Source organism: Eschrichtius robustus, chromosome 14 (genome assembly GCF_028021215.1).
Source record: "Eschrichtius robustus isolate mEscRob2 chromosome 14, mEscRob2.pri, whole genome shotgun sequence".
Taxonomy (NCBI): domain Eukaryota; kingdom Metazoa; phylum Chordata; class Mammalia; order Artiodactyla; family Eschrichtiidae; genus Eschrichtius; species Eschrichtius robustus.
In genome coordinates this window covers 22,008,818-22,031,716 of record NC_090837.1, presented here as the reverse complement: position 1 = coordinate 22,031,716, position 22,899 = coordinate 22,008,818, and the positions used below count along the sequence as shown (strand labels likewise).

Sequence of the window (22,899 nt, the reverse complement as noted above, 5' to 3'; positions counted from 1 at the left end):
GGTCCCTGGGCCTGATCTCAGCTAATTTGACAGCGCGAGGAGAGGACACCACCTCCATATCTGCTCTGCATCTCAAACACACCGAGAGAACTGGCTCGACAGAGGAATTGCTATTGATTTCCACTTGTGCAAGCTGACCTAACAAAACCAATTCAAGTGCCTGTCTGCCTCGCTGCTTCAGACTCTCATGCTAACCACGTGCAAATAAATTGCACTAGCATCTAGGGTGATTTGTCAAGGTCCAGCTGGGCAGGGGCCCTGGCTTCCACTGATGGACTCTGGGCCAGGCTGGTGGGGGGTCAGCCCAGCAAATGCCCTGCTGCTGATCTGCCACCGATCAGCCACATTCTGGGCGGCCCAAGAATCGGGATGTCTGGCAGCTGCAGCCATGCTAGGAGCTGGTTGGCCATGCCTGGGAGGGGGCTTTGAGGAACAAGGCCCAAGTCCCACTCGCTTCAACAGGACTTGGTAGTGACATCGTCACTTGTTTCTTCCTGTCTCCGACCCCTTGATTTTGGAGGATTTAATGGAACGTCTGTGCAACCAGGAGGCACTGAGTTCTGGTTTTGGCTCGGCCACTGGCCCACCATCCTTGGGCAGCTATGACATGGAGATGACACCACCCATGGGGGCCCAGGACCCTGAAAAGGCCAGGGGTCAGACTGGGCGTCCAATCCCTGTTCTCGCACCTCCTGGCTGTGGGCGGGCAGCCACCTGCAGTTCTCAGTGCCTGGCCTCCCTCATCTGTACTATGGGGCTGAAAATCGTACCTACCTACCTCCTAGGGTGGCGGTCGTGGGGACTGAACGAGCTCACGGAAAGGACTGCAGGGCCTCACACGCTCAGCCCCTGCTTCCGCAGGCAGGGACCGGAGGCTCAGAGAAGGGAGTGATGTTCTCTGGGCCACTCCCAGAGAGTGAGGCAGAGCGAGATCAGGAGGGGTGAAAATGAGAGGCAAGCATGAAAGGCTGATGAAAAGAGCACCGCCCTGCCGCCTTCCTCTCCTGACGGCGGCTGTCATCGAAGCACTAGGACACAGGGGGAGCGGGTCACAGGCGCAGCACGGATCATTTCTTGAAAGGGTCAAAACTTTATTCGCAGGGCTTTTTTTGTGTTTTTTTTTGTTTTTGAATACACAGGTTTCCTGCCGTCCAGGGAGAAAGGGACGTGGTGTCCGGCTGCACGAGGTTTGGGGGCTGGCCTTGGGGCTCCAACCCCGTCCCTTGCACCTGCGCGCTGGCCGCTCGGTTCCTCTGCTGTGGATAAGGCACTGTGTGTTCTGCAGGATGGCGCTCACGGCTGGCTGGCAGACGATGAGGCGGCCTTCTCAGGGGCTGCGAAGCTGAGGCTGTCGAGGGGTGGACTTGAACTTGGGGCCTGGCAGGGGGCCAACTGGCGAGGAGGCCCCAGGCTACGGTACCTCAGCCTGGCAGGTCCGGCTAGCCCTGGCGCAGTGGCCTCAGGATGGAATCATGCCTTTGCTTCTTTTGCGGTCAGTCATGGTTCTCCGGTTGTGGTTGGCTCGTGTGGCCTTGCTGGATTCCTTCTTCCTGCGTTCCTGTGTTGTCTCTCGGCTCTGCCCGTGGCCCCGGGGGTTGCCAGCCACTGCCGTCGAGCTGTCATGCCGGTACCTGAGGGAGGAACAACCCGCCCCCACAAGAACCCATCAGCCGAAGGAGGAGGCCCTGATGGGAAGAGCCCTTTGCCTTCCTCGGAGGTCCCTGGGAGAGGACACAAAGCTTGGGCCAGGATACCCCCGTCCCAGCTTCCAGGGGGAGGAGAAATGGAGCCCGGCAGGGGCAGGGCTGTGGGCGCTCCGGCCAGCACCGTGCCCTCTGTTTACTCTCCTCTGAGCCCTGCCTCCCGATGGGCCTCTGGCTAAGCTCTGAGGGTGGACCAGCTAGCGGGATGAACGCAGCCCACAGTGCAGAGAAGACGAGGGCCTGGGGATGGGCCCCTCTCTTCTCCACCCAGGGCCACGTGACACAGATGAGGTAGGACTCCAGTTCTACACCCCAGGGCCTTGCTTGGTGGCCTCCCAAGACCAAGTGCACTCAGATATGACCTCGGGCCTCTTCAGACCACATCAGCTGCTGGGTTTACCCAGAGCTCTGTGCTCAGGGGGCTGTGATGGTTCAGAAGTCAGAGTCACTCTGCTCTCTGCTCAACAACCTTCTGTGGCTCCCGGCTGCCTTCAGAATGAGATCCAATGTCTTCCCCACTTGGTTAGGCCCCCTGCACCCAGTGGGCAGGGCTGTGAGAGTCCCAGGGCCAGGATGGGGGACTGGGCTTGAAACCCCTGGCTTGGCTTTAAGTGGAAGAGGGACCTGGGGCAGGTCCTTGGCCCCTCTGGACCGCACCCCACCCCCAGGAAGACAAGGGGGTGAATTAGAGGAGTCTCTGGTTACCTGTTCCCAGCTCCCCTCCGAAGGCCCCCCTCCCTGACCACCCTGAGCTTTCTTGCCTTTTTCCCCTCACATGACAAACTCCTTTGCACACTTTCCACCTTTAAGGGCCCAGCTCACATGCCCCGTCCCTAACATGCCTCTCTCGGCCATAAAGGATACGTGCCTGTCTGTCTGTCTGGGCTCTCCCACATTTTACACTCTGCCTGACACCAGCGAGCTGTGGACACATCATGCTCCCACACTGGGTGATAAACCCCTTGTAGTGTCTATCAAGTAATGGTTACAAGTGTGGACCCCAGAGATAGGCCACCTGGACTCAATCTTTGCTCCACCACCTACTAGCTGTGTGACCTTTGGTGGGTTACTTAACATGTCTGGGCCTCAGTTTCCTCATCTGTAAAACGAGGATAATGGTAATAGTAGCTACTTCATAGGTCTGTTGCCAGAACTAAATTAACACATGTAAAGCACCTGGGGTTTGTGTGTGGGCTTCCTTTGTGGTTGGCTGGGCTTCCCCTTCCCACCAACACAGCCCCTTAAATGCTCACCCCTTCCTGGCCAGGAAGGCCATGCGCCTGGCTTCTGCTTTTTCCCGCAGCACTGCAGGGTCCTGCACAAAATGGTCAGGCTGTGGAGGGGAGGGGAGAAAAGAATCATGAGCTGCCCCATTTCCCTAAGCTGAGGTGAGGCTGCACCTGGCCCAATCCTGGTGACACCCCCATGCCAGAAGTGGGGCTAAGCCACAGTGCGGCTGGGCAATGCCCCAGAACGGAGCCGGCTTGCTACGGTCCAAGGTTTCCACCAGAAGCCCCTCCTCTGACCCTCCCACCAATTTCCGGAAGAGAGGCAGCTAAAGATGGCTCCATCATAGCAGGAGAATGATGATGACAGGTGGGAGCAATGGGGGAAGGCCAGGATGGCCGCCACGAGAGACCACACGGGGCCTGGAAACCCAAGAGAGCGCCCTGGAAGCCGACTCCTCCCCCCGCTGGCGCCACAAGCAATGGGCTGCGGGAGCGCCCGCCCTGTGCCAAGGTGGGGAGAGACTGGACTAGCGGGAGAAAGCGGGACCCAAGGACCACAGACAGGCTTTGGGGGCCCGGGCTGTTTCACAAAAACAAAAACAAAACAAGGGGAATTAGTAACTTTTGAAAACTTCAGGATTTGACATAAAAATCCAGGCTGATCCCTTGCCTGGAAGAAGGGAAAGTCCTGGAGGGTCCGGGCCTCCACAGTGCTGAGGAGCCCCTGGGCAGGGCGTGTGTGTCCCCCCACCTAAGTTTCCATCAGGCCCCGCTACTCATTTACATTGGTGGCCTGGCCCCGGACATGTCTGAATTTGTCACCCTGGCGGGAAGACATGGGGGAATCCAGGGGTCCCAGGCTGCCGCCCCATTCAACCTGAGCAGCGCTGCTCTTATCTGTTTTATATGAGGCTCTAGTTAAGATTTCACTTGAAGAAAAAGTTTAGCGGCTAAAATCCAGAATTTTCAAACCCATCATCCCAGATGACCTCCAAAGGGCCCTTGGGCTCTAACGCCTCTCTGATTTCAAGAATTGCCAACCTGGGCACGGAGGCCAACAGCTGCCCCTCTCCTGGGCCCCAGGCTCCTGGGCCTAATGAACCCAGCAGCTCCAAGGCCCTGCCTCTGATCCATCCCCTGGGCCCTTACTGGGCAGCAGAGGCGGGTTCTAAGCCAGCAGCTCTCCAAGCAGACATCCTGGGCTCAGAGGGACCCCCACCCTCCCGGACAGTGATGCTGGAGCCACCTCAAGGCCAGGTTCAGGGAAGCGGGGCGCAGATCCTGATTCACCTCTCAGAAGTGTACCCTCCCCTTCACCTGCCACCTGCGAAGGAGGTACCTTGGGGGCCTCGTCCTCAGCCTCCTCCTCCTCCTCCTCGTCCTCCTCCTGCCCTTCTCTGGGCACTTTGGTTCTCAGCACCTGAGGGATGGTGAAGGGCCTGAGGGTTTAGAGAGAAAGTGAGATCAAAGACTAGATTAAATCTGGAGAGTGAGCCTCAGGGAGGAGGGAACCCCACTGGGTGAGAGGGGCTGCCAGGACGGGGAAGGGCTCAGGAGGCCGGGAAAAACCAAAGTGCTTTTGAAGCCAGCTTTGCTCCAGCCCCTGGATTCTGTGTGGGTACCAGGGTCTGACGTGGGGGCTTCAGGGAGGCTGAGCTGGGGCTGTGGGGGTCTCCAGTTCTCTCTAGTCAGGGCAGCTCTGCTTTTACCGGGGAATTGGAGAATCTCCATAAGATCCCATTGGGAAAAGTTTTCTGCAATTAGGAAGAAAAATGTAAAACTCCTGCATGAGACCCAATAAATGCTGCCTCACTCAGGGTAGGTTGGACCAACCGGCCAAGGGGGTGGCTGGGGTGGAGGGAGCACTGGACTAGGAGTCGGGAGGCCTGGGTTCGGGCCCTGGTTCTGCCACTGACTTGCTCACGTGACCTGGGCCCTGGCTCCCTGATCTGTATAAACAAGAGGCTGCAGGAGGCCGCTCTGCCCCTGGAATTTGACAGCCTCACCTGCGGCTGATGAGCTCATCATCTGAGTCTGCGTCGTTGGCGCCCACCTGGTTGCCATCATATGTGTCATCATACTCATCCTCGTAGTCGTCACCGCGGTAAGGCGAGTCCTCCCCTGGCTGCACTGGCACCTGAGACGGCAGAAGTGTGGGTCCGAGGGGCCCGGGGCTGGCCGGTCTCCCCCCGCAGCACGGCCGGTGGCCTGGGGACGCCTACCTCCTCCGCCACCACGCTGTACTGCTCGTAGCGCCGCCGCTGCGCCACCACCTCCCGCTTGTCATTCAGCAGGCTCCGCGCGCTCTCCTCCTTCCTGGCACCGAGAGGGAACAGCAAGGAGACACAAAGGAAAACCATTAGGCTTTGAAGGCATGGGAAGGGGCTGCAGCTTCCATGGCTCACTTCTCCCCGCCTCAGGCTGCCACAAACTGAGATCAAGCACCGGTGGGGGCGTGGGGCTCACCGCTGCTGGTGCCCATGTGACTGGGTCCAGCCACTCTAGAGGGCACCCCAGGAGCAGCTGTTAAAGTGGAAAACATGTCCCTCCCTTCAGCCGGGAGACTCCCTTTCAAGGCGTCCACCCTAGAGCAACGCTGGCCATGTGCGCACAGAGGTCTGATTGGGGATTTTCTTTTCAGCATCGTTTGTAACAGTGAAAAATGGAGAGCAACTCATGTCCATCACGGGTGAAACGGCCAAAGGACATGTGCTCCCTCTGTGCCACAGAATGCTGGGCGGCAGCTCTCAAGAATGACGGTGATCTATTTGTGCTGATGGAGAAAGAAATCGAAGACATTCTCCAGGAAAAAAACAAGCAGAGAAAAACTCACAGTATGATCCCATCTGTATAAAAAGCAGAAAGCAAACCAGAACAACTATCTCCTCCTGTGGGCACATACCTATCTATGCACGTAAATGCACAGAGAGAGGGCTAGTAAGCCCCCTGCCAAATGCCTGGTTACTCCAAGGAGGGGCCTGGGGTTATCCAAATCTTTTAAAACAAACACAAACTGAAGAAAGAGCAAGGCCACATGTCGCTTTCTTAGTGAGCTCAGGGGAGCCCTAGGCGGCCTCAGGGTGTGAGGGGCGAGGAAGGGTCCCGGTCTCTCACTTTCACCCCTGCTTTAGCACAGGGCCTCATCCGTCCTGCAGTTCAATCTTCCATGTCAGATTGCATGGCAAGAAAAAGTCTGAAAGTTTAACTCCTGTCATATCACAGGGGAGGAAAGTCGGGGGCAGGGGAGGGAAGGGGAGAGACGTGTTTGGGAACACAGTGAGCTGTAGCACAACCATAGTGGGGACTCAGGCCTCTTGACTCCGGGTTTTGCAAATCTGTAGAAAACCTGGTTTGTCAGACACACAGGCCTGTGGAATGTAGTTTCTAGCCCTGCAGGGGAAATCAATATGAGATGCCAGGAAAGAAAATCCAGCTTAGCTGTGAAATCGGGCCTCTGGAATGTGTCAAGGGTAAGGGGAAAAAAAAGAAGAGACACAAAGTCCATAGCATTCATAAAAATCTTCTATTAACTGGCTTTTGGTGCAGGGAGGGGCAGGCGCCTGAGTCTGGAGGGCTGTGTCTGGCCTGGGAACCTGGTGCAGGTCAGGACTGGAGCCCCCAGCATGGCGGGTTAGGATTTGCTTCCTTCAACAGTTTTTATAAAGGGCCTACTATATGCTGGGCAGGGTGCTAAAGCTGGGTTGGGGAGAGATTCAGAAAAGAGTAAGATCTGGATTTGCCCTTAAGGAGCTCAGTCTAGTGGCAAAGAGCAGAAGTGTGCTAGATGAAGGCAAGCATGTCCTGGAAACACAAGGAAAGGAGAAATGAACTGGGGTGCAGGGGGCCTAGCGGGGGGGCTGGAGAAGGGGTAACGGAGGCTCTATGGTGCGGAGACGTTTGTCTGGACCAGGGAAAAATCTTGGTCCACAGGAATCTTTCAGCTCATGCCAGGAGAGGGGGCGTGTGACTGTGGCCTCGGCCCTTACCTGGCTCTCTTTGCCACGTTGAGGGCTGGAGAGAAAAGAGGCAGAGAGGAAATGAAAGGGGCCAAGCATGTCCAGGTGGTTGGTGCCACTGGCAGAAGCACACCCATTCAATCAACACACGTTTCCTGAGGGCCTGCTAGGTGCCAGGCCCTGTGCTGGGCCAGGGGACCAAGGATGGATGAGAGCTGTCACTGTTCTCTCTGCCATATCCCATGGCTCCTGGTCTACCTGGCCCCCAGTCCCGGCAGTAGGGAGGTTCTTTCACACGGTGCGCCCTCTGGTTATGTTGCTCCCAGAAGGGCCACAGAGAAGCCTGGCAAACTGCACCTGCCCCAGCTGGGTCCTAGGAGAGGACACGGGTAAGGACAGAGGAGCCTGGTGCCCTGGGTACCCCATCCAAGAAGGTGTGGCTTTGGCCCCATGACCTCATTTGGTACCAGAGAAGGAAATGAAAATCAGGGGCAAAACCAGCCAGGAAAAGATCCATCTGACCCCGAATAGCCAAAGCAAACTTGAGAAAGAAAAACGGAGCTGGAGGAATCAGGCTTCCTGACTTCAGACTATACTACAAAGCTACAGTAATCAAGATAGTATGGTACTGGCACCAAAACAGAAATATAGATCAATGGAACAGGATAGAAAGCCCAGAGATAAACCCACACACATATGGTCACCTAATCTATGACAAAGGAGGCAAGAATATACAATGGAGAAAAGACAGCCTCTTCAATAAGTGGGGCTGGGAAAACTGGACAGCTGCATGTAAAAGAATGAAATTAGAACACTTCCTAACACCATACACAAAAATAAACTCAAAATGGATTAAAGACCTAAATGTAAGGCCAGACACTATAAAACTCTTAGAGGAAAACACAGGAAGAACACTTTTTGACATAAATCACAGCAAGATTCTTTTTGACCCACCTCCTAGAGAAATGGAAATAAAAACAAAAATAAATAAATGGGACCTAATGAAACTTAAGAGCTTTTGCACAGCAAAGGAAACCATAAACAAGACAAAAAGACAACCCTCAGAATGGGAGAAAGTATTTGCAAACGAAGCAACTGACATAGGATTAAACTCCAAAATATACAAGCAGCTCATGCAGCTCAATATCAAAAAAACAAACAACCCAATCCAAAAATGGGCAGAAGATCTAAATAGACATTTCTCCAAAGAAGATACACAGATTGCCAACAAACACATGAAAGGATGCTCAACACTAATCATTAGAGAAATGCAAATCAAAACCACAATGAGGTATCACCTCACACCAGTCAGAATGGCCATCATCAAAAAATCTACGAACAATAAATGCTGGAGCGGGTGTGGAGAAATGGGAACCCTCTTGCACTGTTGGTGGGAATGTAAACTGATACAGCCACTATGGAGAACAGTATGGAGGTTCCTTAAAAAACTAAAAATAGAACTACCATACGACCCAGCAATCCCACTACTGGGCATATACCCTGAGAAAACCATAATTCAAGAAGAGTCATGTACCACAATGTTCATTGCAGCTCTATTTACAATAGCCAGGACATGGAAGCAACCAAAGTGTCCATTGACAGATGAATGGATAAAGAAGATGTGGCACATATATACAATGGAATGTTACTCAGCCATAAAAAGAAACGAGATTGAGTTATTTGTAGTGAGGTGGATGGACCTGGAGTCTGTCATACAGAGTGAAGTAAGTCAGAAAGAGAAAAACAAATACCGTATGCTAACACATATACATGGACTCTAAAAAAAAAATGGTTCTGATGAACCTAGGGGCAGGACAGGAATAAAGATGCAGACGTAGAGAATGGACTTGAGGACACGGGGAGGGGGAAGGGTAAGCTGGGACGAAGTGAGAGAGTAGCACTAACATCTATACACTACTAAATGTAACATAGATAGCTAGTGGGAAGCAGCTGTATCACATGCGGAGATCAGCTCGGTGCTTTGTGACCACCTAGAGGGGTGGGATAGGGAGGGTGGGAGGGAGACACAAGAGGGAGGGGATATGGGGATATATGTATACATATAGCTGATTCACTTTGTTATACAGCAGAAACTAACACAACATTGTAAAGCAATTATACTCCAATAAATATGTGAAAAAAAAAAAGGATCCATCTGAGAGCCAGAACATCAGTCAAGCAGCAGTAGCTTCGGAGACTGTATTTGGAGCAAGTTGCTTCCTTGGCCTCCTACAAGCCCAGGGAACACGCGGGCTCTCCTGAAACGTGCCACCCTTTCCCCCCTTGTTTCCTCCAGCCTATCCTTCAAGGCCCAATTCAAACTGGCCCTTAGTGGGGTGACACCCACTTTTGAACCTCTAAAGGGCCTGAAGAGGCAATAAAGCCCCCCTTTTCCAGGTGAGGAATCAGGGGATCCAGAGAGGCAATGTAACCTTCCCAAGGTTACACATCTTCTACCAGCAGAGCCAGGGCCATAACACAGGCCTCCTGACTCAAGTCTGCTTGGCTACTTCCTGAGTGGTGTGATCATAGGCTGGCCCCTTATCCTTGCCAAGACTTAGTTCTGCCTCCCAGGGATGATGTGAGCATGAAATCAGACAATGAGCAGAAGTGGACCTGGCATCTGCTGAGCTCAGCAAAGGGAATCCTATTTCTTTCACTACAGGACTTGTCAGATCCTTTAATGTACTAATGTGCCCTGTGACTCTCCAGGAGGCACACAGGGTGCACAGACATTTTTGGCAACAGAACTAATTTGAGAGAGAACACTTATTATCTTCCATGGCACCACTGTCCAGTCCAAAGGAGTTAGGGGACCCCACCTTACACACACCGCCTCCTTCCTTAGCTACTATACACCTGTGGCACATGTGCTCGGCATCTACCCAACAACCCCCCTTTACCTCACCCCCACTCCTATCAGACCCTCATTTTGCTCAGGTTCTCCCCCTTCCCCCTTTTCTGGGAGCCCTGGACCTCGGCCCTGTGACCCAGTTCCCCAGTGAGATGTGAGGGGAATCTGGGGAGTTCCGGGAAAGGTTTCCTGGCCTCTAAGAGAGATGCAGAAAAACCTGGTCCAGACTTCCTCTTGGCTGTGTCATTTCTGGACGTCACAGCTGAAACAGCTGCAGTTACCCAGTGGCCCTGAGGGAGCAAGATGCACCCTTGATGATGTGGCTGCACCACAGGTCAACCAAGCCTAGACTTCCCTACCCTGTGACTGCCTGTCACGCAAGGGGACAGATTTCCTTATTACTTGAGCCACTGAGTATATCATATCTGGTTTAATGACACACACACATTTTAACTCAACGGTGATCTGCCTTGTGCTACTTAATTTCTCACGTGCTCCGTGAAGGCAGGGCCAAGGCCCTAAGCCCCCCTGCCCTGCCCACATCAGGACAGGGGTCCCCACTGAGGCCCCTCTGTGCCCCATCCTGGCACCTCTCCACTCTGTCACGGCTTGTTTAATGTCCTAAGTCTTTCCCACGGTCTCTGTGTCCTTTGAGGATGAGGCCTGGGCACCCTGCTCACCTTGTCTCCTGGTGTCTCTAGCACAGGATCTGGAGATAGTGAATCACTTAATAAATATTTGCTGTATGAATAAATAAATAATGAACACATGAACAGAGACTCTGCCCGGGCTACCCGGCACAACGAGTTCAGTAAACATTTGCTACCTGGTCTCTCTGCCAGGCAGCAGGGAGCTCCTTCGAGCAGGGGTACAGCCCTCCTCGTCTGCCCCTCTCCCCATGGCAGGGTCATTCTGGCCTGGAACAGTGGCCACTGATACAGGAGAACATCGCCAGCCTGGGATCTGGGGATGTTGCAACGTGCGTGACTAAGCAGTTTGCAAATGCTTCCTGTCCAGCCAGCCAGATGGCTTTATAGTTGCCCTGTGCCGGGTACCCAGGCCAGCAGTCAGCCACGCTTCTAGCGTTGGACAGCCCTGGGAATGGGGAACAGCTTGAGCTTCTGGCACTGAGGCTCCTATCCCAAGAACGGGGCAGGTCCTCTCCCCTCTCTGACCCTCACCACCTTCATCTATGTGTTGGGGGAGAGGGCGGGCTGGACTCATCCAGCGGTTCCTAGATTTCTGGATTCCGTGAAGCAGCCCCATGCAGGAGAACGCTGGGGGTCTAGTGCAGGGCTGACGGTGTCTGACCCCGCCATTCTCCATCATGCCATGTGGCTGCTGACTCTTAGCGCCTCCAAGGGGTCTCCATTCCAAAGCCAGGTGATCTTTCCAAAACATACAATGTATCGGCTCAGGCGACCCTCACCATGCTCCCACGTCCTCGGGGCCACCACTCCTGCTGTTCACTCTGCTTGGAAAGCTTCTCCTGCCCCCTTTACACAACTGACCCTTCCTCGTCCTTCCACAGTCAGTCCCACATCATTTTCTCCAAGGAGCCTTTCTGCCTGGACTGAAGCCCCGACTAGAGGCTTGGAAGTCTGTGCACCTCCACTTTGGAGAATCTTTTTCATCTGCAATTTCATGTTCCTTGTTTGCCAAGCTGATTAGTGCAAACTCCACGTGGGCATGGGCCCTGTCTGTTTCACTCCCCACCACATCCCCAGCACCTAATAAATCCAGGGCCTAGAAGCACCAGGCAAATATTTGTTGAATAAATGAATAAATCATGAATGGACTTTTCAATGCCAAAAAAGTAAGAAGGACATAGACCAAACATAAGTGGAAAGGCCTTAAAATGGAATACATTCACTTCTGAAAAGCTCACTCAGGACAGGTCCTTCATTTGCTCATTTTGTCACCAGATGGAAAAATTCAGGTCAAGGAGCAGCTGCTGGGAAGCACTGCCCAGCTCTCCCATCCAGGGATTTGGAGGTGGACACCTCCAAAGATGTAAGAAGGGAAGAAGGGCTGGTTTTGGTCCTGCTGGCCTTTTGCTGTCAACAAGGAGGACTCACTAACTCTGTGTGCAGAGTTGGAGCCTAAAGCAGGATCATTAGAGACCCTGAGCTCGGCTGCTGGGAGCACATGGGTGCCAAGTATGGGGGGAGCCCCGAGCAGAAGCTCCATGACCAATTCCATCAAGATGGGGGCCCTGAGTTTCTCGCTTTCTCTCTGTACTTGCAGAGTTGGGGTCCCTGGAACCCCACGGCCCACCACACTCACCTCCTGCCCTTGTGTACCCGGCTCAGGTCCACTGAGTCCCTGCTGAACACGTCAAACTCATCATTCTGGAAGATGTTGTGACGAGACGCCAGCAGGGGAGTCGGGTCTGGCTTCACCTGTCTGGGGGGCAGCACAGAAATCCATTTCAGGGGGCCTTGCTAGTGGACGCCTACCTGCACCCACTCCCCCCATCATGTTCTATCCGTCAGAGACTCCACCCCCCCTCAACAGCCACACCTGGGACACAGCCTAAAAACCTGCCCAATCCTGTCCCTGCCTGGGTAGGCGGCCACCCCTCATACAAAGTGTCCCTTGGTCCTGCGTGCCATTCACACAGGTTTTGCTCACGACAGCCCTATGAGATAGATAGTCAGAGGTCACTCAAGCTCTTTTTGCCTCAACTGCCCTCACCTGTAAAATGGGCACATGGAGGCTGAGGAGCTTGTCCAAACGCAGAGCTAACTTCATTCATTCATTCAATAAACAACATTTATTCATGGAAGAAACACCCATTCCTGCACTCATTCCTTCTGCCTCCTGGGGCCTTCAAGGAAGCAGTGGGCCCAACTCAGGAAAGGTGGGTATGGGGAATTCCCTGGCAGTCCAGTGGTTAGGACTCTGTGCTCTCACTGCCGAGGGCCCAGGTTTGATCCCTGGTTGGGGAACTAAAATCCCACAAGGTGCGCGGTGCAGCCAAAAAAAAAAAAAAAGGGTGGTTCTGAAGGAAGTGAGAAGCTTTGGCTGTCCTCCCTCAGGAATCTACTGGGAAGGTGGCAATGACATGGCAGGCCAGCAACATCAGAGCTCTCGACCCCTCGGTCACGTCCCTGTGGCTCTAATGGGTCTTCCTACGAGGTGGAGCAGGGCAGTCCAGCGGTGCCCATTCTGCCCTGCAGGGGGCATGGGAGGACCTCCGGGGCCTGAGGTTTCTGTTTCCTCAAAGAGGACATTAGCTTCCACGGTTGGGAAACTCTGCTGTGGGGAAGAGCAAGCGAGCTGAGTCCCGGGACACGTGGGAGGCAGAGGAACTAAGAAGGGCCCCTGACAAGGGCCCCGGGGCAGGCTGGACGCCGTGATCCTCCTCCCACCCGTCTCTCCCACCTGTCTAGGCCGTGGTCCAGCTGGCTGAGGGCAGGGGCCAGCCGCCCCTCCAGGATGTTGTTGATCACCTGCTCCGGGTCATAGCTGTAGTGCTCCAGGCAGGCCAGGATGAAGCCCTCGCCAAGGTCTGGCAGCAGGTCCTTCACTTGGGAGATGAGTGAGTCCAGCTCCACGCCACACACGGCGGGGCCTGGAGCAGCCGCTGCCCCCAGGCACTGTGGGAAGAGCCAGAGTGAAGTAGGGGAAGGCTAGGTTGGGCCAGTGACAGGGCAACCGGCCCCCAACAGTGCTGGTCTCGAGTCAGGGGACCTGGTTTGAGTCCCAGCCCTGCCCCTCCTGGCCGAGGGGCCTGAGCCAAGTCACTTAAGTGAAAGGGGGCTCTACGATTTACCAGCTGAGCTACTTCTGGCTGTGTGACTTGGGGCAGGGCGCTTTCGCACAAAAAACACAGAGCCCTGTGCCTGGCATGGACTAGGCTCTCCATAAATGGCCATGGCTTCTATGAATCAAGTCCTTTTCCTGCTCGGACAGGTTGATGACTGAGGTCAGAGCGGAACAGCAACCACCAGACCCGACTATGTGGAGATGCTCTCCTTTGATTATCTCCGCCTCGATGAGGGGGATTCAATGTATAGAAAGCTCGAAGTGGCTTAATTTTTTAGACTTTTAAGGAAATTCACAAATCAAAAAAACAACAGTAAAACTCCTCTATGTCTGAAATAAGCCAAACGGGGAAAAGGTGGGGGGGCGGGGAGGCACAAGGGGCTGTCATTCTCCAAGGTCCTGAGACAGCAGTCACGGGGCCTGGGGTCTAACAGGAAGAGCAGCAGCGTCTGTCAGTGGAGCATCGAGGGCCAGCCAGGCTCCGAGCACTCACTCCACACAGCAGCTCTGAGCATCATCCCACAGCCACATGGAGGTGGGGACAGTGGCAGTCCCCACCTTACAGGTGAGAAACCAAGGCTGATGTGAGGGACGTGCCTGAGGCCACACAGCTGGCGGGTGGCAGAACCAGGATACGTCCCTGAGCTGCCTGACCCCAGAGACTGTGTGGTCTTAATCCCCACATCATGCTGCCTCCTGACATGCAGGGAAGAGTCCTGGGCTCAGTGGCCAATCAGTACGGCCACAGACTTGGCGATGGTGAGTTCTGGAAAAGCCTGGAGTGAAAGCACTAGATCAGAGGTTTCCACTCTGTTTAGAGGAGAGTGCCAACAAGGATTTCACATGGAAAAAGCTTCATTGCTTCATCTTATGGAGGGGAAACTGAGGCTTTGACAGCTAAGCGACTTGCCTTCCTCACACCCCGCCCAGCATGCCCGCAGCTCAGAACCCTCTAAAGGCCACGCAGAGCTGACCAGCAGCTCGAGGCTGTCAACTCCAAAAGAAACCCTTTTCCCTCAGAGCAGGAACAAAGAAGGGAGGTTTCCCGCTGCCCCAACCTCTCGATGGGGCCAGGAGGGGCTGGGGAGCAGGGGAAGCACCGCTCCTGTCACACACCTCCTCTTCCTCCAAGTTCTGGGGAAGCGATGACGGTCTGCTGACCGCCTCCGCCGCCTCCACGACCCTGTTAGGATTCTCAGCCACTGGTGGGTCTTTGGCATTGGTGGCTTTCCTTCGGTCCACCCCTTCCCATGCACTCTCAACTGCCTGGAGGATGTAGGCGGTCCGAGTCTCGTCCCTATGAGGACGTGTTAAGGAGTCTCTTGGGAGGGCAGCTCTGAGGCAGCATTGTTTCTCAATCCATCCCCAGCATCTGACTGTACGGCTTCGGCCAGGGGCTGTCTGGGCTGCATCCAGTGGGCATCACGGGCACCTGGGCTACATGAGGAAACGGGCCAGGCAGACCACAGCCACACTAGCCTGAAAACCCGGTACCTGCCACTCAGCAGAAAGCAGCTCTGGGTAAAGACAGGGCCAGGGGCTGGCAGCAGAGCATCCTGGGACGTGGCATTTGGACGATCCAGCAGCTCCTCCTCTGCACTGACCCCCAGGAGGAGGGCCCGGTGGGGACACTACCACTGGGCTTCCTGTCGAACCAGCTGTCGAACCAGTTGCGTGCTTTCTGCAAAGGCTGGGGGCCCACAGGGTGTCCCTGAGACAGGACTGAGCAACCTACTCAGCCACCAAAATGGCCCTTGGGCCTGCTCGTTCCTGCCCCTCCTCCCTCTCCACTACCCTGGGTATTGCCAAGCCAGACGCTGGGGAGTTGCCCTAGACCCCCTCACTCTACTTCTAACCCAACCCCCCACCAGCCAAAGTATGAAACTGACAATGTCACCCTCTGCTTCACACCCTTCCATGGCTCCTCAGCACTTGCAGGGTTGACCCCAAACTTCTCAGTGAGGGCCATCCCTGGGCCATGAAGGTCTGCTCAGCCCCAGCTCATCTGCCATGGTCTAAACCCCCTCCCGCTAGACCCCTTCCCCTCAGCCCTCTGCAATCTGCACACAACATCTGTGGGCTCCTCAGATAGGCCTGCTCTGTCCGCTGTCCCCTAGGAACACTTAATTCAGGGTTTGGCCACCTCCTCTTCCTTGCGCTGTTCTCAACTTGGATTTCACTTCCGTGTGACACCCCCACCCCAAGCTCCACTGGGTTGAAGGTCTCCCTGGTTTCCCCTGACTCTGAATTTCTCCCATATGACACTCTAACTGCCTATTTAATTATCCATCTCTCATCCTGCAGTGAGGTCCATAAGGGCAGGGCTGAGTCCATCTTGGTCACACAGGCCCAGATGCTCAGCAAAGACTAGGGTAAGTAGGGCTGTATTTGCCCCAAGGATCAGAGCAGTCCTCTCCTCCAGAGACTGGGGCCGGGGCCTCAGCGGGCGTCTAGGGAAGGCTGGCCACGTGTTCTGGGGCCAAATGTCCCTCCACTCCTGTGGGTCCGACCCAGTCAGGCCAGGCCCGTCCCAGGGGCTGCAGTGGAAGGATACAAGGCTGACGAGGCCTGCTGCAACAGGCTGATGTCATCGGCCACGGGGAAGAGCGCATCATAGTCCCGGAGGAACCTGCCAGAGAGAGTGCGGCGGGGTGGGGGGAGGGTGTCGGGGGAGACAGGGCTGGAGCCACAGGGGCTGGAGCCACACGGTTTGCTGCGGGCCACTCCCCGTGTCTGCTGCCCAACCACAAATGCCAGAAGCTTAGACTGTGGTGAGCACATGGCAGGGGCTCTATTACGTAAGGTCTCCTGGGGCTGGTGGGAGTGCCACGGGCCCGTCCCAGCTCAGCCACACGCTCACCTCTTCTCCTGCAGCAAGGAGCTGAAGATCTGAAGGAACTCTTCGATAAAGCCCTGAATGTTGTCACAGCTGGAACAGGACACAGGCAAGATGAGCTCATTCCATGCAGACAATCTGCTGCTCCCTTCCTCGCCCACTCACCCCACCCCTCTGCCAGGCCTCCAGCCAGTTGGAGGAAAGAGGCATTTTTCTCAGTTTCCCATCTTTGCTCAGCAACCCTGGAGCAGGGGAAGGACAAGATGAAGTGAGGGAAACGCCTCTGCTGGGCTAGGGGAGGGGGCTCTTCCACCTGGGTGGGGCAGTGGCTCCCGAGTGCTCACCTGCTTTCTAGGACTGGGAGAAGGCAGATCTGGTTCAGGAGGATGTGAAAAATCTCCACTAGCTTCTTCCTGGAATGGGAGAGCCTCTGCCACAGGTCACCTAGCAGCCTTTGAAGGCCACAGAGAAAAAAGAAGTAGATTTGAGAAGCAAAAAAGGCACCGAGGGAACTTCTTCCCAGCATTTGCAGGTGCCCCTTGCCCCCCAACCCCCGCCCCCGCCCCCAGGGGCTGGGAAAGCCTCACAGTTCGCTGTTGACAGCAGTTGGCAAAAGGCTACAGGCTCTGAGAGGCCGGCTGGTTCCAGGGCCACTTCTCAGCTCAAACAGGGGGGTCAGGAACCAGCAGGCCAAGAAGAGCTTGGAGCAACAGCTGAAGGGAAAAGGCTTCAATACCGAGGCCGGGAGGCCATTAGGTAGGGAGGCACCAGCCAAATCCGCATGGCCCTTGGTCCCACCCCCTTGACTTAGAGATGGGGATGTCAAAGCCCACGGAGGGCAGGGCCCAAGCTGGGGCTTCTCTCTCCCGCAACAATACTCTTAGTTTTGTCCCCGCCTCACTTGCTATCTTCAAGCCTCCTCTTCTTAATTGCAGACTCCAGTTCGGGAATTGCTATTTCGTAAAAGGAAGCTAGCCTGTGGTGGCACACGTGGGTAAAAGGCTGGATTAGCTCACAAATATCACACTTCATTAGAAAAAGCAAAGCAAACTCAAGGGAGTGGGAAGGCCTATTTCTTGCTCCCAAATTGTCACCACAGTTTTCTCCCGGGACCACCCTGGTTCTTCCTGAAGTTCACCCCAGATTGTCCCGCAGTGGCTGGTCCTAGGAAGAGCCTCATGGGAAGTGCCCTGGAGCTACTTCCCCCATTCATATGGGAAACCAAGGCCCAGATAGGCTCATTCTAACAGAGCAATGAGAGGGCCACCCAGACTCACTGGGGTTTGAGGAACAAATACAAAGTGACTTTTGTCTTGCTCAAAAACTGCCAGCAGCTCCCTACCTCCTATGACATCAAAGTGTAACTCCTCTCTGGTACATCCGTACCTGGCACAGTATAGCCAACTCTGCTTCTCACCTCAGCAACCTCACAGCCACCCCTTCTCAACTCAGATTTAAACTCTCCATCCCCTAAATTAGGAGATTGGGATTAACATATACACACTACTATATATAAAATAGATAACTAATAAGAACCTACTGTATAGCACAGGGAGCTCTACTCAATGTTCTGTAACAGGGCTTCCCTGGTGGCGCAGTGGATAAGAATCTGCCTGCCAATGCAGGGGACAGGGGTTCGATCCCTGGTCTGGGAAGATCCCACATGCCGCAGAGCAACTAAGCCTGTGCTCCACAACTACTGAGTCTGGGTTCTAGAGGCCGCGAGCCACAACTACTGAAGCCCACGCGCCTAGAACCTGTGCTCCACAACAAGAGAAGCCACTGCAATGAGAAGCCCGCGCACCGCAACGAAGAGTAGCCCCCGCTCGCCACAACTAGAGGAAGCCCGCACGCATCAACGAAGACCCAATGCAGCCAAAAATAAATAAATAAATAAAAATTAAAAAAAAAAAATTCTGTAGCAACCTATTGATATATGGGGAAAGAATCTGAAAAAGAATGGAGATATATACATATATATGTATAACTGATTCACTTTGCTGTACACCTGAAACTAACACAACGTTGTAAATCAACTATACTCCAATAAAAATTTCAACAAAAGCGAAAACAGAAACTCTTCATCCCAGCCACATGCTTCCTGATCACGCTCACCCCTGTGATTACTCCTCCCTGGAACTAGATGCACAGAACTCAGAAGATCGCGTTTTTACAACTTAAAATGCAGCTACCTCTCTTCTGGGGTGTAATTCTATCTCTGAACATCTTAAGCTTCCCAAAGCCAGAAATGCAGCTGACGTGCCTAGGACAGTGCTGAATCTGCAGCAGGCACCCTGTAAACATCTGTCTGTGGATCAGCTGGCTGCTGACAACTTTTTCCTAGTGTGGTGCTGTGCGTAGCAGAGGGTAAGCAGGCCCAAAGAGGCAGGTCTTACGAGGCCCACAGCCTGGCACCCAGAAGACAACAGAGAGGGTAGTTTGGCTAAGCAGAGTCAGGCGTTGCCAGGATACACTGCTGGTGGGAGGGTTAACTGAAACAACCCCTATAGAGGGTGATTTGGCGAGATCTGTGAAAATTTTAAATGCATATACCATCTGTTCCCACAATTCTACTTCTAGGAATTTATTTCTCAGATATACTTGTAAAGAGGTACATAATGACCCGTGTGCAAAGTTATTCTTTACAGCAATTTTTTTGTAATAGCAAACAGTTGGAAAAAACCTAAATCTCTGGGGGCTGGTGTCCCACACAACAGAATTCTACCCAGCCATACCAAAGACTGAAGGTGCCTTATGCACAGATGTACATTAAATTTAAAAGTAAAATGCAAACAGTACATACAATCCTCATAATATGCCAGTATATTAAATATTAAAAAGAGGGCGGGAGATTTATAATGTGTATATTTGCTTATATGTGCATATTTACATGCATATCTCTGGAAAATTCCACAAAAAAAACTAACACGATGCTTGTGTGTGAGGAACAGAACTGGGGAAGGGGGAGAGGGAGGCTTTTCAATGTGTATTTTATACTTTTTGAGTTTTGAACCATGTGAATGTATTATTCATTCACAGAATTAAAGGACAGAAAGAGAGGAGGGCGGAGAAGGTTGTTCTGAGAGAGATTAGCTAGAGGGCTGTTTGGGGAGGTAGCCCCTTGACCAGAGCCCTCTGGGACTGAGGGGCTGCTTCGCTCAGCGGGTGTTCCTGGCCTCCAGCACAGTTGGAACAGGCTGAGCCAGCCCCAGGCTGTTTGTGGGTCAGAGGCAGTGTCACTTGCCAAAGGCAGGGTCACTCGCAGTCAAAAGTGTTTTCTTTTCTTCCTCCTCATCTTGAGATGGGTGGAGCTGCTCCCCTGCCACCACGGGTACCTCGCAGGAAAGTCAGCTCTTCCGGAAATGACCCTCTCATCTCCAAAGACCCTTTCCAAAGCCATCTGCGCCATGTTTGGGAAGATGCTTTCACAAAATGGTAAAATGCTTATGGTGAATGAAAATAAGTCTAAGAACAGCATGATCTCTCATAGTGATTTTCATTTCCTACCTTTGGGGATTTCCCAAAGTTCCTACAAGCATTTGTCACATTTACCATGAGAAAAGATACCTTATAAAAACTGTGACAACATTTTTAAGAGTCCCATCCTAACCCCTTCCTTCTGGGGAAAGTGTGGATCAGTGCTTTATTCTAACGTTCTCCGGGAGGCTGATCAATCCTCATGTCTGATTTTCGCGAGCTGAGGAGATCCAGGCGGGCTCAGGGCACCAGCTGCCATCTCTGGCACATGCCAGGGCTAGATAAATGTTTTGTTGAATGGGTGAGCAAATGGCGGAATGGACAGAGGGCTGGGTGGACAGAGCTGGGCAGCTCCCAGAAGCTCCTGCAAACGGTGGGGAGAGACGCCTGGCAAGAACAGCCAGAGGCCACTGAGAACAGGGCAGCCCAACCCCACCTCGCCCACCCCCACCTTCTGCCATTGTCAGGCAGCGTGCCAGTTACCAGCCCACCCCCCCACGCACCCCTTTCTCACTGCACACAGAACAGATGCCCATGGTGCTAAGTGGGCAAAGAGGGTCTCCCTCCCCGCCCTGTATCCCCCTTTGTATCTTTCTTCATCACAGCAGGATCTTTCTATGAGTTCTTTGGATAAAAGCCTCCAGGGCCTCCCTCCTGCCTGCACAATAAAGGCCCCACTCCCTGCCAGCACACATCAAACCAAGTCTGACTTCCCTGGAGCCGTATCTGGTTGTCGCCTGCTCCCCACGCCCACACCCGCCCCTCGTGTCACACTCCACTCCCCTGTTCTCCCTGGAACACACGCTGGGCCTCCGCAGGGTTCACTCCGCCAGCCCGAACGCCCTTCCGGCCATGGAAACCTTTCTCTGCCTGGAAGGTTGCTGTTCATTCTTAAGACCTCATTTAAGGGTCGTCCTGAAACCTTCTCTTATTTCACCAGATAGAACTTTGCTCCCTCGTCTGTGTTCATAATTCGGCCCCAACAGCTGGCGCCACACGGGCGCACATCTGCTCACGTCCTCACGTGTGCTCTTCCCTGGGCTGGAGGCTGAAGTCCTCAGCCCGCTCCTTATCATCTGTCACTCCCTGTGCCTGCCTGTGACAGGGGCTCTGAAACAAAACGGGACTGAATTGAAACTGCCCGACTCTTGGGTTGGTGTTTTTCTTCCTCCCCTCCCCTGTCCTTAGCCCCAAATAGCAGTGCTTCTCAAATGCAGCCTCCACACAGGCAGGAGCTGGAAGAGGGCCTGGTGCATGCTAAGCACCCAATAAATACTTGCTGAACGAAGATGTGAACTCCAACCTCGACTTCAACAGCCAGAACTACCTCTGTACCTGTAACAGAAGTCGTGTTTCTGGAAGGTTGGGCAAGCCAAAGGGAAGATATCCAGAAAGGCCCAGAGTGTGGTGCACGTATCACAAAGGTAGAGAACGATGTCCTTTAATTCCTGTCACCAAAGGAAAACACTGCATTATTCTCCTCCGCCCCCAGGGACAGCTCTGTAGAGGGTCTGAGACAAAGCTGACAAAGCCGGGGGTCCCCAACAGACAGGTGAACGCTGGAGGTCCGGGCAAAGACTGGCTGGTCCATCTCTAGAAGCACAATCTGGGGAGCTCAACCCAAGCCTCGGGTCTTGCTACTGTAGTTCCAACAGGTGCACAGCTGGGGATCTCTAGGGTGACTTCTAGCTCTGGGCTAATACGATTCTCTCTCTCATTTTTTTTTAAATTAAATATATATATATTTTTTGATGTGTACCATTTTAAAAGTCTTTATTGAATTTGTTACAATATTGCTTCTGCTTTGTTTTGGTTTTTTGGCCACAAGGCATATGTGGGATCTTAGCTCCCCAACCAGGGATCGAACACGCACCCCCTGCACTGGAAGGCAAAGTCTTAACCACTGGACCGCCAGGGAGGTCCCCTGGGCTAATATGATTCTCTCTTGGAAGTTGAAGGAGAACCCATCCCTGAATCTGAAGACAGCGCCTGAGGTCCCGCACAGAAAGTACATCCCAGTGAGGACAAGAATAGCCCACCCCACTTTCCTTAGAGTTTGAAGCGCCTGTACAGAACAGGGAGTGCATCCTCATAGGCTTCCCTGATTCTCACGATGACGCTAACAAGCAGGCTGGGATCTCCATTCCACAGGTGAGGAGACTTATCTGTAGAGACTTCTCTGCGGTTCAGAGGGGTAACATGCCCTGCTCCCACAGCACTCGGTGTGCCCTTTTCTGAAACACTTGTTTAAGGCCTGTTTTCCCACGAGATCGCAAGCTCCAGGAGGGCAGCTCACAGCTGCTTCGTTCCTCCTCTATCTCTGGTGCTTAACACAGGGCCAGACGCACGTCCAGGCTCCTTAAACATTTACCTCCCATCTGTCATCCCCATTAGATTCTGAGTTCCACGAGAGCAGGCGCCATGTCTGCTTCTGCTCACTGCTTCACCTTCACGGCCCAGCCTGGGGCCTGGCACGTGCTAGGGGCTCCTCCACGCAAATCGGCGCAGTGGATGAAAGGCTCAATGAATAACGCACCCAGGAACATGTCCACCTGAACTATGTGAAGACTAAACCTCCATCCTGTTCCCTCCGCTACTCCATAAATGAAGCTCCCAGTGAAAAGAGAAGGCCTGCTGAAACGCTCTAAACCTGTGTGACGGGAACAGCTGCCTGTGGGGTTGGGGTAAAGGGCTGTGAGCAGGGGAAGAAGCTGCTGGGCCTTCTACTGGCCAGAAAGAAGCTGGGCTGAAGGGCAACCTCACCAGAAGAGGCATGTCGCTGGGGGTCAGCCGGCCCCTCTCCTCAAGCTTCTGGGGTGTGGCACAGGCCCCGTCCCCTTGCAAACCACAGTGCTGGAGGATATTGCTGAAGACCTGTGAAACACAAGAGATGACTCTCTCACATCCTGTCGAGCCAGCAGCTAGGACCCCCATCCTGCAGCGAGGGACTGGTGATCCGAAAACTGCTTGGAACCTTTAGAATATATGCCAGCGTTCCTGGGACACCAGCTGAGACAGTGACCTTCTCAGAGAGCAGGATGAGAGTGGAATCTGTGTCAAAGTGGAATAATGG

The 22,899-nt window shown here is 53.7% G+C and overlaps 1 protein-coding gene across 5 annotated transcripts in view; it reads right to left on the bottom strand.

Moving 5' to 3' along the window:
* Positions 1-1,070: 1,070 nt before the first annotated feature.
* The window catches only part of ASCC2 (activating signal cointegrator 1 complex subunit 2), a 39,344-nt gene continuing 17,515 nt past the window's right edge, over positions 1,071-22,899 (bottom strand). For all 5 annotated transcript variants that reach the window (XM_068563806.1, XM_068563808.1, XM_068563810.1 and 2 more), the window contains 14 exons: positions 22,590-22,700; positions 21,162-21,274; positions 17,251-17,325; positions 16,694-16,801; positions 16,374-16,442; positions 16,068-16,142; positions 14,630-14,810; positions 13,130-13,344; positions 12,029-12,148; positions 5,155-5,248; positions 4,939-5,069; positions 4,272-4,371; positions 2,957-3,036; positions 1,071-1,631 (listed from right to left, as the gene is read on the bottom strand). In XM_068563806.1, coding sequence (XP_068419907.1) covers positions 1,460-1,631; positions 2,957-3,036; positions 4,272-4,371; positions 4,939-5,069; positions 5,155-5,248; positions 12,029-12,148; positions 13,130-13,344; positions 14,630-14,810; positions 16,068-16,142; positions 16,374-16,442; positions 16,694-16,801; positions 17,251-17,325; positions 21,162-21,274; positions 22,590-22,700 — 1,644 coding nt within the window. In that variant the 3' untranslated portion in view covers positions 1,071-1,459. The remainder of the gene's footprint in view (positions 1,632-2,956; positions 3,037-4,271; positions 4,372-4,938; positions 5,070-5,154; positions 5,249-12,028; positions 12,149-13,129; positions 13,345-14,629; positions 14,811-16,067; positions 16,143-16,373; positions 16,443-16,693; positions 16,802-17,250; positions 17,326-21,161; positions 21,275-22,589; positions 22,701-22,899) is intronic.